This window comes from Nannospalax galili, unplaced genomic scaffold (assembly GCF_000622305.1).
Source record: "Nannospalax galili isolate Female #2095 unplaced genomic scaffold, S.galili_v1.0 scaffold286, whole genome shotgun sequence".
Taxonomy (NCBI): Eukaryota; Metazoa; Chordata; class Mammalia; order Rodentia; family Spalacidae; genus Nannospalax; species Nannospalax galili.
This window is the reverse complement of record NW_008359442.1, coordinates 10,388,193-10,405,526: the sequence shown is the minus strand read 5'-3', so window position 1 is coordinate 10,405,526 and position 17,334 is coordinate 10,388,193. Positions and strand designations below refer to the sequence as shown.

Below are 17,334 nucleotides of genomic sequence, written 5' to 3'. Positions count from 1 at the left end.
ATACCTATCATGTCTAATAAATTCTACGTCGTGTCCCTGATGGCACTTCTTAATGCAGTTCACACATATAGCATTTCGATCTGTGGTGTTACAAGTGTGACATCTAAAAAGCAAAACTTTGTATTATTGAATATGCCAGGGATTCAAAACACTATACTTAAGCCATCTATTACTTTATGACCTCTGACTGATAGGGAATTTTTGTGTCTCAGTCCAGGATGTAAAAAGAAACTTTAGTGTCTAGGAAAAAGGAATCATCTGAGTTGTAAATAAGACAGCTAAAATGTGCTGTTTAAAAAAGGAATTTGGCTTAGCGCCTGTCAGTTGGGATGGGAGGAGTCAGAACTCAAGTGACTGGATTATATGACTGCTTTACTTTCTTTACTTTGAAATATAAACATTAAAATGTAACCTACTTTGGGGCAGGAATGAAGAAATTAAAGTGTAAATAAATCAGAAAATTATATTAAAGCTCAGCAGATGTGTTTATATTCATCACTGAGTTTGTGCAGTGCTTTTCTCTTTTTTTTTTTTTTTTTTTTTTTGGTCCTTTTGAGACAGGATCTCTCTGTACCCCCTGCTGGCCTGGAACTCTAGACAAAACTGGTTTTGAACTCACAGAGATGATCCGCCTGCCTCTGCCTCCAGAGTGCGGGGATTAAAGTGTGCCACCACACCCAGCTTGCACTTCTTGTAAGAATGGTCTTTGATTCTAGAACTTAACTGTCTCCCCTCACCCCCTTTTCTGTACTGAAGTAATTTAGAAATATACCTGTAGAAATCATGCATGGGATAGCTGGTATAACTTGATATTTTATATAAACATTGGCCTCTGCTAACAGCCTTTTCTATGGCATCTTGATTGTTCATTATTTTGTTATCTGTAATTAAAAAAAAAAGTGAGTATTTCTAACATCTTTTTGTGAAGCTAAGAAACCAACTAAGAAATAGATATTCCTTATGGAATAATAACATTCCAACTGCTAGGCTTTAAAAACTTAACTCCTAATGACAAAAGGGATGAATCAGTGGGTTTGGATTATTTTTTACAGCATACTTCATGTACTTATAAGCAGAACAGACTCCAACATACCTTTCATTGTCACATTAACACCAGATGCTAAAAATAAGCCTCCAAATCGGTTGTTAAAAATCTGATTGCCTTCTAGTGTTGCAGTTGCATGATTTGTAATTTCAATACCTGAAGTAAAATTTACAAACAAGTATATGCATCAACACTTCACTATTCTGAAAAGAATTTCCAAATTAGCAAATACTGTAACCTAGTACTTTAAAAAAATAAATAACTACTATTTTTTTTTTTTTTTTTGAGGCAGGGTCTCCCTGTAGCCCCAGCTGTCCTGGAACTCACTATGTAGACCAGGCTGGCCTTGAACTCAGATCTGCCTGCTTCTGCCTCTGCCTCTTTGAGTGCTGGGATTAAAGGCTTGCGCCACCACGCCCGGTGTAACCTAGTGCTTTTTACATTAATTTACTGTCTAAACAAATTTTCAAGTACTTGAATTACTGATGGCAACATTCACTTTTCACTGTTGATAGAGTATATAGTGAAAAGAAAAAGCTTCTAAATGGTTATTTGGAGTAATGAAAGTTACAAGATTTCTTGGGGGGGGCGTGTTGGGAGAGACAGGGTCTTCCTGTAGCCCCAGTGGCCTTGACCTCACAGATACACCTGCCTCTGCCTTCTGAGTGCTGGGATTAAAGGCATGCACTACCACGCTCAGTTCATAAGAAGACATTTTGAAGTCAGAGGGCTTGAATTTACCTGGCCTTGTGCTTGCTAGGCAAGTGCTGTACCACTGAGCTAAATCCCCAGCCCCTTTACCTGTATTTCTGATTCTAATACAAACTTAGACTTATTCAACAGTTAAAAGCTTGGCAAAGAGCAGAAGAATCTAGAACTCAGACAAGATTCTCATAAGTGATCAGGCACATTATTTAATAACTAAAAATGAAGTACAAACCTGCTGCAAATCCATCAAATATTCTGTTTTTCCTTAAGACTGGATGACTATTAGTGCTGATAAGAACACCTGCTTGAGCATTCCTGAAAATATCATTTTCTTCAAGGAGACCTATAATAAAATATTTCTTTAGATTAAGGTTAATGCATACAGTGAACTTTGCTAGCCTTTTTTGTGGTGTTTTGGTGGTTTAGTTTCTTACTAAATGCACCCCACCCCCAGCCGAAAGGAGTTTTAGTAATTTGCAGAATTATTCTGATCATTTCCCTTTAGTCTTTCACCTGCAGTATCCAGTAAGTTTTTAAAAGCTCTTATGCCCCTTCTCTGCTTATAAAATCTTTTGAGTAAAGTTTGAATCAAGAGTATTCCCCTAACCTCCTTATCCTGTCAGAACTGTTCTAAGTATGCTGTTTTTGTTACTCCTCTAATGTCCTGAACTCTTCTCTCCTTAATATTACTGCCTCTTAGGATTTTCTGTATCCTTTGACCTAGAAGTGTAACTTGTGAGAATAGGCAAAGGAATCAAGAGTTAACCGCAGTTAGTAGCCATGAGTGATTATGTTACTTCCTATGTAAGTACACCAGCATTAGCTAACACTGCTATAAAACCTGTTTTTAGGGACTGGAGAGAGCGCTCAGCAGTTAAAGAGCCTGTACTCTTGCAGAAGACCCAAGTTTGGTTCTTGGCACCCACATCAGAAGGCTTACAACTTCTGTAATTCCAGCTCCAAGGGGATCTGGCAACTTGGGCCTCTCTGAGTTCCTGCACATACTCTACCACTTCCTACACACATAAAATAATTATATTCTGAACACAGGCATTTTTATATGGGTAGACATTTGACCTCTGGTATTCCATAGTATAGGACCCGCATCCAGGGGACATTCTCTGAAAGCATCTTGTGTCTTCTATGGTTTACAGCAATTGGATACAGGCTGAAATGACCTTGGGTTGTTTATTAAAGCTAACCATGTTTTCCACATACCAGTTCTTGGGCCTTGCATTTTATCTCACTGCTTTTTCATCCCCTTTTCCCTCTGGTGCCGGAGAATGAATCTAAGATCTTAGGCATGTTAAGGACCTTTTTAGATATGTACCCCCTCCATATAACTTGGTCATGTAGTATCACTTCTGCGTCTAGCCAGGCAGCTCCTTTTCCTTCCCCCTCCATCCCTCATTCTTATTTATTGTATGTGTGTATGAATGCAGGTGTATGCTCCTGTGGAGGCCTCTGACCACCTTGTGGGACATGGGTGTTGAACTCAGGTCCTTAGGTGCCATCTCATGGCTCCCTAAAACTCCTTACTGCATATAGAAAACCTCTTATGTCTTGCTCTTTTCTGCAGCTTCAACTTTCATAACCTCTTGTACCCTCTAAACCACTAGTTTTCTTTAGACTTTGTTAACAATGTGCCACTCCATTAAACTGTAGATTTTTATGGGTGTCATACTGTTTTATTTACTATCTTTTTAGCCATCTCCATCACAGTGGTTGGTACAAAGGTGTTCAATCAGGTGTTTACAAAATTAAGTGGAAGCCAAAACAATTATACTGGGTATGCCCCCAACCCCCATCCCCGCAGTAGAATATTTTGAGACATAGCCCAAGAATAATTTTTACTGTATAAGCCTTTGCTTAACACTGCAATCAAAATAATCCCTCCATATTTTTTCTCAACCGTAGGGTCTCATACTGAGCCCAGACTGGCCTTGAACTTGGGTCAGTTCTCTTGCCTTGGACTTTCAAGTGCTGGGATTATAGGTGTCAGCCACTACAACTGGTTTGTCCTCAATTAAAGTTCCTTGAGAGCCTGCATAATTAATGGGGTTATCACTACAGGGCTGTAGTCTGTTAAGTCTTGATAGAGTTATCTTTCTATATGAAATAATACATAATTTCAGGATCAGTGCTTTGCACTTAGCGTTCTCTTCCAATCTATGACCAGCATATGCTCTGTAGAATTAACACTTCAATGCAAAGTTGGCTTTCATGGATACCACGTCAGGCACACTTTGGCTTTGTTAATTTAGTTTTCCAACACAGTTACAAAAATCAATACTTGTTTACTATAGACATTTTCATATGTTTACATAACAATTTCTCACATCTAGTTCCGTAACTTGACTTTAATGTTTATTAAAATCATCACTGTTCTGAATAAAAGGACCAGAGTGAGAGTGTAAAATTCTACCTTCAAAAAGCTTTACTGACAACTCAGAGTCAAGGTGGTTACAAAGATCAAGTACTGTAAACATTTGTCTCCTCAACTCTAGGCACTAATTTCCTAAACCATCTAAGGATTTGATAAAGAAAAGTTTACTTGTAACACATTAGTTGGCAATGTCATTGATCATTAAAGATATAGAAGAATAATGAAAAACTGGGTTTTTCACTAGTGCGAAATTAACAACAATACCTCGACCCCCATTAAATATACAGATGCCACCATCTCTTCCATCATGAATTTTATTTCTTCTTAGTGTAGGATTACTGTCTGTCTTAATCCAGACTCCAGCCATTGCATTGTCAAATATTTCATTGTCTTCTATACAGCCTAGACCTAAAAATGTAAAATTTTAGGTACATTATTTAGAAGATATATTTCTCAAGTTTATTAACACAGAGAGAATATGATGGATTAAACATACCAGAATTATAAACTAGAATTCCACCATTCTGTCCTCCCCAAATTTTGTTGCGTCTAATTTTAGGGTTGCTCCCAGTCCTACGGGCAAGAAGAAAGTAATCACATTTCAATTATTTGTATTTCCATATTCCACCTTTCCTAACTTGAGAAAAAACCCACAATAATTACGGCAAGTAACTATACACAGAGCCAGCAAGATGGATGGGTCAGCATTAAGACAACTTGTCAATATGGCTGATGACGTGACTTTGATCCCTAGAATCCATATGAAAGCAGAGAACTGACTCCCCAAAGTTGTCTTCTGACCTCCATGTGTCTAACCCTAAATGTGCTAAAGAAAAAAAAACAAAACAAAACTATAGAGTGGTTAAAGAAAATGGCTTGCTTAATCTTGTTTTCCCTAGAAATGCACATTGTAATATTTTGCTATCGATTATACTGTCATAGAGCCTGTTTATGTAAGCTAAATAAAGGGGGTTAAATGACTAAAAAGTTGGAACTGCCTAATCTTTAAAACTACACTACTAGGGTTCCATAAAATATTAAAGTGAGGTATAAAAAAGGATTCAGTTAACATAAATGGCATTCAGGAAAATAAGAACTTCTGTTTTTCTGCTAATGACATGCCAGACATACACAGGCACAACATGTAGAACTCAGGATGGGAGAATGGTGAAGTGAGCTCTTAATGGCATGTCATGAGCTCCTCCCTCAGACTAGGGAAAGCTATATTCTGACTGTTTAAGAATGCAACAATGTGAAACTAGGCATGGCAAGGAAGGCCTGTAATCCCAGCACTTGGAGGTGGTGAGGAAGGGTCAGAGGCTCAAGGTACACAACAATTTTGAGGTTAGCTGGGGCTACATCTATGAGACCATGCCTCAAAAAAAAAGGGTGTGTGTGTGTGAATATACAATGGGATGATGACTAGGCATTAAATAAGCAAATCTCTAGTCTATACATATTCCCAAATCCTCCCACCAAAAGCCAAGAAAACATACCTTATTTGAACCCCTGAATACATATGATTGTAGATATCATTGTCCTCCAGCACTCCATGTCCATTGTCATAAAAATAAACACCAACCTAAATTTGAAGGGAAAGAAAAACAACCTTCAAGTGGTGTTTATAAAGCATTATTTACCAAAAGAAGAGTCTAGGCAGGTAGCCTTACCTGCTTGCCACTGTGTATCCGGTTTCTTCTTAGTACTGGAGTGCTACCAGTTGTCACCCAGACTCCAGCCAGAGTGTTACTATAAACTTCATTCTCTTCTATTACACCTTGTCCTTTTTCATGCTAGACAAAAGTTAAACTGGTTACAATATATACTGTCTGTAAGCAAGTTTTCTTTGCAGCTGGGGAGAAAGTACAACTTTTTTTTTCTAGTGCTAGTGACTGAACCCAAGACACATGCATGTAAGAATACTTTCTACCGGGCTGGAGAGATGGCTCAGCGGTTAAGAGCACTGGCTGCTCTTATAGAGGACCCAGGTTCCATTCCCAGCACCCACATGGCAGCTAACAACTATAACTCCAGATCCAGGGGAATCCAACGCCGCCTTCTGACCTCCGTGGGCACACGGGTGCACTTAAAGTAATGCACTCATAGACATTGGAGGAAAAAACAAAAAACAAAACAAACTTTCTACCACCGAGCAGTATCTTCATTTTCTGTTTTCCTCAGCTTTGAAAAAAAATCTTAATCTTTGTGTTATTGTGTGTGTATGCATAATGTGAGGGTGCCCACATGCCATAGCATGGTGTGGAGATCGGAGCACAATTTTATGATGGGTTCATCTTTACATGGGTTCCAGTGATCAAACTTAGGTTGAAGGCCCTTTCTTGACTTTTTGAGACAACTCATATGTGCCTCAGACTGGCCTGGAACTTGCTATGCAGCCAAGGGCAATCTTGAATTCCTGATCTTCCTGTCTCCAACCTCCCAGATGCTAGAATTACATGCGTGCCCCACCATGCCTGGCTACCCATTTTTTAAAAAAAGCTTTATTACTATTATACTCTGTGTGTATGTGTGTGTGTATGATTTATATGTGTGTGGGTATGCATGTGCTATGGTAAGTGTGTGGAAACCAGAGAACAATTTTGGAGTTGGTTCTCTTCTACTTGTATGTAGTTCTGGGGATTGAACTCAGGTTGTCAGACCTGCATAAATAACAAGCACCTTTACCAGCTATACCATCTCTTCTGGTCCAACATTCCTTTTGAAAACAATATTTTTTATTTTTTTAGATAGCGTCTCATAGCTAGCCTGGAACTCACTATGTAGACCAGGCTGGCCCTGATCTCACAGAAAACTCCCTACCTCTATGTGGTACGCATGCCCCTGCCAAATAAATAAAAAAATTTAAAAAGACCTTAAGAAAACTATGCCTCTTATGCCCAAATTTACTCAGCTACTGATTAAATTTTATACACATCAGAACTAGAGGTCATTCACATACCGAGAGAACAAAACTATTACTGTCTCAATTCTAAAGATATAAATTCATAATCTAGAAGTTAAATATTGCCTACTTAAAGCTGTAATCTTTTCAACTCTTCTCTGATCCCGTCACAGAGGTTTTTCTATTTTTATTTGAATCAGGGCCTTACTCTTATAGCCAGGCTAGCCTTGAATTTATTGTTGACACCCTTACTCAACCCAGGGATCCCCGTCTCAGCCTCCTCAGTGCAGGCATTACACCCACATGCAATCATACTTGGTTTATTTATGTGAGTTCTGGGCTCAAACTCAAGTTCTCATGCTTGTGTAGCAAACACTTTACCAACTGAGTTTCTTTCTAGCCCCTGGCGTTGAGTTTATGATTTTCCTGCCTCAGCCTCCGAAGTGCTGAGATTACAGGCCTGGGCTACCACACCCATATCCATCTATCCATATATATATATTAATTAATTAATTTTTTTTTGGAGACAGGATCTCCCTGTAGGGAGCTGGCCTGGAGCACACCATGTAGACCAGGCTGGCCTTGAATTCACAGAAATCTGCTTGCCTCTGCCTCCCAAGCGCTGGGACTAAAGGCATGTACCACCATGCCCGGCCTAATAAAGGTATTTTAATATAGGCTTAAGCAGGAGGATTAAGAGTAAGGTTCTCTAGAAGACAGAAATATATCCAAGAGCTTGAATGTGGACTTCTCAATGAGTCCCATTTTTCTACGCTTGCATGTTTTCTTCCTTCCATTTTTTTGAGACAGCATCTCATGTAGCCCAGGATAGCTTTGAATTTGCTCTGTAGCCAAGGGTGACCTTGACCTCCTGATTCTCCTGCCTCCCACATGCAAGGGAAGCACCCTACCAATTGAAATACATCCCTAGCCTCTCGTTTTGATTTTCATGCGTGAGTTTATATAAATTGTATCATCAACTTACCACATAAATCCCACCATGCTGTCCATCATGAATTTTGTTATGTCGAACAATTGGACAACTGTTTGTCCTAATCTGAATTCCTGCTAATGCATTGCCTATTTTAAAAAAAGTGACAATGTTAATGTTCAGAGTCCAGTGGTATATAGTAAGAGTTTTACGTTAGGTAATAGTAAAAAATTCTTGCACTAGAATTTTACTGAGCATTAGAAGACAAATTAAGAGGACAAATTTAAGTAGATATGGAAAGGTTGCAAGCAGTATAATACAGTGGTTAAGAATAGAGACTCAAGCCAGTTTGCCAAGTATTGAGTTCTAAGAATTCTTTTTATTTCCAATGTGATGTTGAGCCAGTGTTTTAACCTCTTCGTGCCTCAGCGTTTTGATCAACAGGTGGAGATATTTAATAATATCTATCTCATAGAGGTGACATGAGTATTATATGACCTTATTCAGGTAAGGTTCTCAGAACAGCATCTGTTACTTAGTAAGTTTCATGTACAAATAACATACACGTATGTTATCAGTTTGCTGAATTAATGCTTCTAAAGCTTTAATGAGGAGTACATCCATCCTCTATTGAATTCAAAGTAGACTGAACTTGACAGAAATTGTTTTTTATTAGATAATGTAATGAATGTAAGAAAACTGTACATATACTTTGAGATTAGAGTCTTATATTTTTCCCTGGTATACAAGCATTGAGGGAATGTTTCTTAAATAACAATCTTTATTCAGATCGTTAAACTAGACTAGTTCTCTCACTTAGGTAATTTCAAAAGTCTAGTTTACTGCCAGGCATGGTGGTGCATGCACTTGGGAGGCAGAGGCAGGCGGATCTCTGTGAGTTCAAGGCCAGCCTAGTCTACATAGTGAGTTCCAGGACAGCTGGGGCTACAGGGAGACCCTGCCTCAAAAAGACCAAAAAAAAAAAAAAAAAGTCCATTTTGTCTATATTAACAAGTCAGGCTAGCCTTCCTGTCGTGGCTACCAGTGAAGACCAGCAATTATGGATCTGGGCTATTCCATAGTCATGGGCTTCCACAAGGGCCACAAGCTGATGCACAGCTGGGTCTATGGACACCTCACTAAACACACCAAGTCTGTGCAGGATATGATCCTGGAGACATGCAGATTCACATCCTAGAGCATCATGGAGCTGCTCCAGGTCTCCCAACTCCAAGGATAAGCAGGTGCTCAAGTTCAACAAGAGGAGGATGGTGACACACATACAGAGGAAGCGAGAGGAGCTGAGGCCATGAGGAAAGCAGTGGCCAAGAAGTGGCCAGAAAGGACTGAACCCACCCTGTCTGTCCCCTCCCTCAGTCAGTAAATACTGGGTCAATTTATATTGCACAAAACCAACAAATAGGGAAATGTAAAAGTTTTACACAACAAAATCGTATTCTTACCATAAATGTCATTTCCTTCAATAAGGCCTCGTCCATCACCAAAGATGTAAACTCCTCCTTGATTTCCATTAAATATAGAATTCCCCCTATAATTATGTAAAATAATTTTATAATATCATCTATATAACAAAGATTGTTTTAGACAACCATAAGAGCATTCATAATCTTGTGGAAAATTATTTAACTTCTATGGGCTCAGTTTGTTAGATGAGTTCCAAATTATCTTTTAGTTCTTTCTAGTGCCTAAGGGATTTAAAAGAAACCTGACTACTATTTAAGATGAAACAGGGCCTTGTACATGGCTGGGCAAGTACTCTAGCATGAGCTATGTCTCCAAGCCCCCATATTTTGTTGCTATTCATTTTAGTTTGAGACTGTTTTACTATGTAGACCAGGCTGGCCTCAATCTTGTGGGGTTCCTCCAGCTTCTGCCTCCAAGTGATGGGATTACAGGTGTGTACCACCAAACCTGGCTCTAAAATAGCATTTTGTTTTGTTTTGATACAGGGTCTCCCTGTAGCCTCAGTCAGCCTGGAACTTACTATGTTGACCAGACTGACCTCGGTATCACAGAGATTCACCTGCCTCTATCTCTGTCTCAGCATGCTAGGATTAAATGTGTGTACCACCATGCTGGCCCTAAAATAAGTTAATATAATTTGATGAATTTAATAAGACCACAGCATTTTCAACTATATAAAACAATGGTGCATAGCATCTACAACTTACAAAAAATAGAAAAAAAGTGTTTAACTTTAGAAAACCCTACTTTATTAGCCATCACAATTTCAGGAAAAATTTTAAGAGTTGAGGTTCACAAAGGATGGTTCAGTGGTAAAAAGCACAGCTGCTCTTGCAGAAGACCTGGGTTTGAGTCCCAGCACCCACTAACTCTAGTTCCAGGGGATCTGACACCCTCTTCTGACCTCCAAGGGCATTGCACAACATACGTGCACTTATATACACACAGGCAATATACACATAAATTTTTTTAAAATTATTTTTTAAAAAAAGATTTAAAATTCAGAGTCCAGGCATGGTGGTGCACATCTTTAATTCCAGTACTTCAAAGGCAGAGGCAGGCAGCTCTCTTAGCCTAGTCTACATAATAAGTTCCATGCCAGCCAGGGTTAGAGTGAGACCCTGCCAAAACAAAACAAAACAAAACAAAACAAAACAAAACAAAACAAAACGTTCAAATTCAGTATCTTTACTTTTTTTTTTTTTGGTGAGAAAATCCTGAAGTAAAAAACAATCTATCCACAATTATATGCAAATACCTTATGGTTGGGTCACTATTTGAGGTAATCCATACACCTGCAAAGTTGTTTGCATAGATCTTATTCTCTATGAACTGTCCTCTTCCTTTTTCATGGACATATATTCCTCCAGTCTGTCCATGGTGAATTTCACATCGAACTACTGTGGGGTTAGCATAGGCTTTTACCTCAAAGCCTGCTATCCTGTTTCTGTGTATGTTGCAACTTTCAAAGTAACCCTGAAAAAAACAGATTGAATCTGTGTGTAGATAAAGGTTAATTTCCAAATAGAAATGCCACTTAAAAGACTTTTAATGTATACCTCAAAATTAAATAACAGAAATGGTCAAGAACAAGAATGAAAAGTACACTTTCAATGTCAAATGATACATTTGGAAACATTTAAGCATTTTAGTAAAACTACAAATCTAATTAGTGTAAATACATTCAAGGTAAGAAAGAAAAATAGGGAAAGATCCATTCAATAAATGTAATCAAATACTATCATTTAGTATGTATTCTTCAATAAAGGCTAAAGTCATTGAAGAAAATAAATGTTGACTGCCTTAAAAATATCAACAAATTGGCTTTGGGGATGGTAGTGGGGAGAGATGAAGTGTCAAGTACATGTAATCCCCAGAGTTAGGCACACTAGGAGCATACATATAGTTACAGGTACTTTGGAGGCCGGTGCAAGAGGACTGCCCAGCAGTTGGGGCCAGCCTGCACCACAGAGAGGCCTAGTCTGAAACCCAAACATTAATAAGCAAAAAGTTAACCTAAAAACATTCAAAGATGGACAGAAAAAAACAAATAAAAACAACAGCTGGGTGTGTAGTGGTGCATGTCTGTGATCCCAGCACTTGGGAAGCAGCAAGAGTTCAAGGCCAACCTTGACTATATAGAAGTGTGAGACCATCCTGAGCTATGAGACCCTGTGTAAAACAAAATCCAGCCAACCAAATGAACCCAATGGAACTAGCCATACTTAAAATATATTGTAACGAAATGCATCTATTTTGTTAAGATATAATTTCAGTGTAAATGTAAAATGATCCAGTAAAGCCAAATTATATAGTGAATTTATACACAACTTTGAGTTTTAAAAGATGCCAACTATAAAACCTTCAACTATAATCTGATGTGAAATCATCTTCATTAATTACTACAAAGTAAAAGGTGTTCCAGAGTCTCACAACAAAATGCCTCCAAATTAAAAACAAAAAAATGATCTAAGTGGCATGCTTATCCCCCAGATTTCAGGGGGATAAGGTAGGAGGATCTTGAGTTCATGGCCATGCTATATAGCAAGACCCTGTCTAAATAAATAAATGTAGAGAAGGGAAAAATGATATTTTCATTTATCAATTTCCATAACCCCAAATTGTAATTTCTAAAATATTTGCCAAATATTGTATACTATGGATAAAGGAGAAGAGGGTACTGAGCTGATAAATTTTACTACAGAATGTTATCAGAATACAGTTTTTCTCAGTTAACAATGTTATTAAACCTAGCAAATGATATTCTAATTGAAGTTATAAAATCTAACAATACTCTAATTTGAAGACAGTTTGTCCTATCTGAAACTCTATTGGGAGTCTCATCCCCACTGGGAGGTATTACAACTTAAAGTGGGGGCTAAAGAGATGGTGCCACCATTAAAAGGTCAGGCTCACAACCAAAAAGACAAGACCAAGGGTAGAAAATGGGCTGAGAATATAGTCACAGGTGCTAAACAGCTTGGGTTCCATCCTTAGTGCTAAAACAAAACCCAAAACATGAAAACAAAATAATACTCCTCTTCCCCAAACCAACCCCCACCCAAATGTTTCTGCTCACAGGAAGGCTGTTATCATATGCAGTAACTTGATCCTAGACCAGAACCATGAGTCAAAGTAAGCTTCCTTTATAACTTATCAGCCTGTGGTAATTATGTTACTAGCAATGGAAAACAGGCTAATACAAATAGTGTGAATGGGCAAACAGGACATGAAGGCAATATTCTACCACAGTAGTATTTTTTTTGTTTTGGAGACAGAATCTCACTATGTAACTCTGGCTGGCCTCTCTGGCATTAAAAGCTTACACCACCATGCCCAGCTCAATAGTAGTATTTTTATTTATTTATTCCTTTTTTTTTTTTTTTGGAGCGTTTTGTCTGCATGTATATAAATGCACCCATGTCATGCAATGCCCTTGGAGGTCAAAAGGCAGCCTTGGATTCCCTTGAACTGGAGTTACAGATGGTTGTTAGCTGCCATGTGAGTGCTGGGACCCAAACCTGGGTTCTCTGCAAGAGCAGTCAGTGCTCTTAACTACTGAGCAGGTCATCTCTCTAGCCCCCAAGCAGTACTATTTTAATAGCAATAATTTAGAGCACAGTATAAATCTGAAGTAGGTGACTAAGATGCAATTTTTCTGAGTTAAAACTTATGCTTCGAGGAGCTTGAGTAGTAGCTCCATGGTAGTGTAACTATTTAGTACATTTGAGGCCCTGAATTTGATGCCCAGTAACACACATACACACACACTCACCCCAACACACAAGTATAAACCATACATGGTGAATGCCTGCAATCTAAGCACTTGAATCAGGAATCTAAGTTCACCCTTGCCTACATAAAACCATTTGAAGCCAGTTTGGGATAATGAGACCTTAAATATGCCCCCCCCCCCAAAAAAAACCCACCAACAACAAAAATAGGGTTAGTGAGATGGCTCATCAGGCAAAGGTGTTTGCTATACAAGCCTGAAGACCTGACTCTACAAGGTTGTCCTCTGACCTTTGTATGTGTACCATGGCACATGTGTCCACATACATATACCATGCACACACAAAATAAAGGCTAATAAAAATAAACAGGTTTTCTATCAAATGTGATATGAAATGAAAGGAGGAGAGCCAACTCAACAATCAGTCACCTGTCACAAGTTCAGAAACTTGGAATAAATGCTTCAAAAATTTAAAGCAACTTGACATTATTCTTTTAATTATATTTTACGTGCTTGCTTTGGCAGCACATATACTAAAACTGGAAGGATACAGAGAAGATTATCATGGCCCTGCACAAGGATGACATGCAAATTCATGAAGCATTCCACATTTTTTAAAAAAATTGTATTTTAGCCAGGTGTGGTGGTGCACGCCTGTAGTCTCAGCACTTGGGAGGCAGAGGCAGGCAGATCTCTGTGAGTTCAAGGCCAGCCTGGTCTACAAAGTGAGTTCCAGGACAGCTGGGGCTACAGGGAGACCCTGCTTCAAAAAGACAAAAAAGAAAAAAAAAAATCGGATTTTATAAAAGCTAACACTTTCCAGGCATGGTGGTGCATGCCTTTAATCCCAGCAATCAAGAGACAGAGGCAGGCGGATCTCTGTGAGTTCAAGGCCAGCCTGTTCTGTAGCTCAGGCTAGCCCTTTAATTGTGATCCTACTGCCCTCTTCTTCCTGAGTGCTGAGATTATAGATATGCACCACTCTACCTTGGCTTCTACTTTACTTGTTTAATACACAGGCCCAAGCCACAGCTTGAATTTTAAGTGGATTGGGTTTCTCAGGTTATAATAGTAATACTGGTTAGTATGATGAATTTAGCTTCTGATCTGAAACCACTTGGGTCTAGTTAGCATTTGATAAAACAATACTTCTCATAGTCTAGTTCATCTGGAATCTCCATTAGGTCTCCAGGTACAAGCAACGACAAAAACTTTACTTTGCCACTGACAATATCACTATATAAATTCAATGTTCCCAGGTAGTTTAATACCATATAATGGCAACCAAATCTCACCATAATCCTATTTGTTACCACCGTCTCTCATTTCTCTGATGCATGCATCAAAATATGTTGCCAACAATGTATCAGGACCTGAAAATTACCTCAAAGAAAACCAAGCACTAAATGAAAAGGATACTATCCAAATGGACATCTACAAATACTATTTTTTTGTTACTGTAGTTTATTATGTAGTCTTGACCTGCCTGGAACTTGGTTTGTAGCTCAGGAGGACCTTGTGATCCTCCTACTTCTGACTTCAGAGAGCTGGGATTACAGACATGTGCCACTACATATATTCTCTGTGAACACTATTTTCAAATAATGACCTTAGAGAGATCCAAAAGTCCTATCTCTAGAAAATTGTGTAAAATTAATAGCTGGATTTAAAATAAATTATATTACCCATATGGATGCCAGCAGTAATTTCTGCCTAATAGCTTTAGAACTAATATTTTATCATCAAAAGATCAGTTCTCATGCATTCTAGCTTGGCCTTGAACTCCTGATCCTCCTGCCTCTACCACGCAAGTGATGGGATTACAGGACATAGGCATAACCATAACCATATCCACCTTAAATTTTTTTTTTTTAAGTGTTTTTGAGACAGGGTCTCCCTGTAGCCCCAGCTGGCCTGGAACTCACTATGTAGACCAGGCTGGTCTCGAACTCACAGAGATCCACCTGCCTCTGCCTCCCAAGTGCTGGGACTACAGGCATATACCACCATGCCCGGCCAAATTTTTTAAAAAATAAAATGGAAATCAAATTAACAATGAAGGGTTGGGGGGGCTACAGAGATGGCTCATTGATTAAGAGCACTGGCTGTTCTTGCAGAAGACCCAGGTTCAAATCTCAGCACCCACATGGTGGCTAACAACTGTCCATAACTCCAGTTCCAGGGGATCTGATGTCCTCTTCTGTCCTCTGAGGGCACTGTCCTCCACAGGGGTACACTTACATACATGCTGGTACAACACTCATACACATAAAATAAAACTGAAAAAACAAACAAACAATGAGAGGTTGGGTAGAACACTTGTCTAGTATTCTGTAAGTCCCAGGTTTGACCCTCAATATTGCTCCCTATCAAAAAACACAAAAAACAAAAAAACCCAAAACAACAACAACAACAACAAAACTAACAACAAATGAGGCTATTATAACCAAAGTATACACTACAAATAACTTGCATTAGACTCTGGTGTTGACTAAAACGCTTGTTTTTGGCCTCATTTTTGGAAATCCTTACTTATACCTGAGGTAGACATTTTCACACATGCTGACATGTGCACGAAGCCAAACAACTTACCCACAAGCCACTCTTACAGGTTTCCAGGAAACTTTTACATACTCAGATCTGAGACCTACTTTCTGGATTAGGCCTCATTCCTCTCAAAGATCACACCAGTTTCTCTAAGAACTCTACCCTGGTAATGTTTTTCTGGATGTATTTTTCACATGCGAATTTATAGAATAAATATTATGATTTTAAAATACAGTGCCAATTCAGATAAGCTGATGAGAAAATGATACTCAAGTTTGAAAGTTAACTGACAGACCCACTTTATGCTAAGGATAAATCTTCTTACCATGCCATGATCAAATGTAAATACACCAACGTCACGTCCATGATGAATATGATTCCGTCTAATAATTGGATTTCCATGATTTTTAACCCAAATCCCAGCTAATGCATTATTAGAAATTTCATTATCTTCATATATTCCCTACAATTAATTAGAAATAAACATTAGTATAGTTAAAAACACACACACACACACACACACACACACACACACAAAGCCCAAATTAAAAAAAATACCTGTGCATGATCTGTTATATAAAGTCCAACATTTTCACAGTCACTGATGTTACAATGCTTGATAGTGGGACATGCTCCTTGACCACTTACACATACTGCAGAGCCGACTACAAAAAAGGTGATTTATTCATTAAAAAAAACCTGTTGGGCAGCAACACAGTAACTCCATTTGCTATAAAAGATAAAGGAAACACAAACCTGTACATGTACTTCGGATGATGCAGTGATCAATAATAGGGCTACAATTTACTGTGATCTCTAAGCAGTGGTGTGCATTATGATGTTGAGCAGATTTGTCATCAGGGTTAAACTGAAAAGTAGAAATTTTATTTAGAATAAATAGCTACTGCCTTACTGATTGCAAATAATATTCAAAACTGAAACTGTCTTACCCTTATTGTCATATATCCAACATAAGCATCCTCAGAACCTTCCATAAAGACGAAAGTTGAATCTCTAGTGTTTTCAATTATAACTTTGTCTGCAACTTTCCCAGGTGCTGTACAGAAGATATTTTAAGCATATTATTCCATTATTTTAAGCATATTATTTCATTCTATTAGTGGGGTACTTAGATGAAGAAAGGCTTTTTTTTTTTTTTTTTAAAGACAGGATACTATTATTTACCCAGGACAGCCTCCAATCTGAGAGTTTTTTGTTTCAGCCTCCCAAATGCTAGGATGACAGGCCTATAACACCATGTCCGGCAAAAGGGGACTTCTAAAAAACACTAGTATTGCTGGGCATGGTGGTGCACACCTTTAATGCCAACACCCAGGAAGTAGAGGCTGGCAGGCACCAGGAAGTAGGGGCTGGCAGATCTCTGTGAGTTTGAGGCTAGCCTGATCTACATAGTGAGACTCTGTCTTAAGAAAAAATAAAAACCTTAGTATCAAACAGTAGTATTAATATTTATTTTTAAAAAGTTAACTATGTTTCATCAATATTTATGACAAGTAGTCATATTTAGTGGGGATGCAGTTTATCATTATACTCAAATCCCTGTATAGCAATCATTTGAATAGTCAACTATAAATAG

At 38.4% G+C, this 17,334-nt stretch overlaps 1 protein-coding gene and 1 non-coding gene across 2 annotated transcripts in view; one reads left to right on the top strand and one right to left on the bottom strand.

The window, feature by feature from the left end:
• Fbxo11 (F-box protein 11) overlaps window positions 1–17,334 on the bottom strand; it is a 90,641-nt gene that overhangs the window by 1,393 nt on the left and 71,914 nt on the right. Inside the window, exons 8-22 of the mRNA XM_008823047.3 lie at window positions 16,688–16,794; window positions 16,494–16,605; window positions 16,296–16,402; window positions 16,063–16,200; window positions 10,716–10,933; window positions 9,436–9,521; window positions 8,027–8,121; window positions 5,810–5,932; window positions 5,636–5,721; window positions 4,636–4,712; window positions 4,404–4,547; window positions 1,986–2,096; window positions 1,094–1,201; window positions 773–881; window positions 5–103 (exon numbers count right to left, since the gene is read on the bottom strand). Of these exons, the coding sequence (XP_008821269.1) occupies window positions 5–103; window positions 773–881; window positions 1,094–1,201; window positions 1,986–2,096; window positions 4,404–4,547; window positions 4,636–4,712; window positions 5,636–5,721; window positions 5,810–5,932; window positions 8,027–8,121; window positions 9,436–9,521; window positions 10,716–10,933; window positions 16,063–16,200; window positions 16,296–16,402; window positions 16,494–16,605; window positions 16,688–16,794 (1,720 nt within the window). The remainder of the gene's footprint in view (window positions 1–4; window positions 104–772; window positions 882–1,093; window positions 1,202–1,985; window positions 2,097–4,403; window positions 4,548–4,635; window positions 4,713–5,635; window positions 5,722–5,809; window positions 5,933–8,026; window positions 8,122–9,435; window positions 9,522–10,715; window positions 10,934–16,062; window positions 16,201–16,295; window positions 16,403–16,493; window positions 16,606–16,687; window positions 16,795–17,334) is intronic.
• Window positions 13,700–13,805, top strand: LOC115068447. The gene has a single exon (XR_003847794.1). It is a non-coding gene; the product is annotated as a U6 spliceosomal RNA (small nuclear RNA).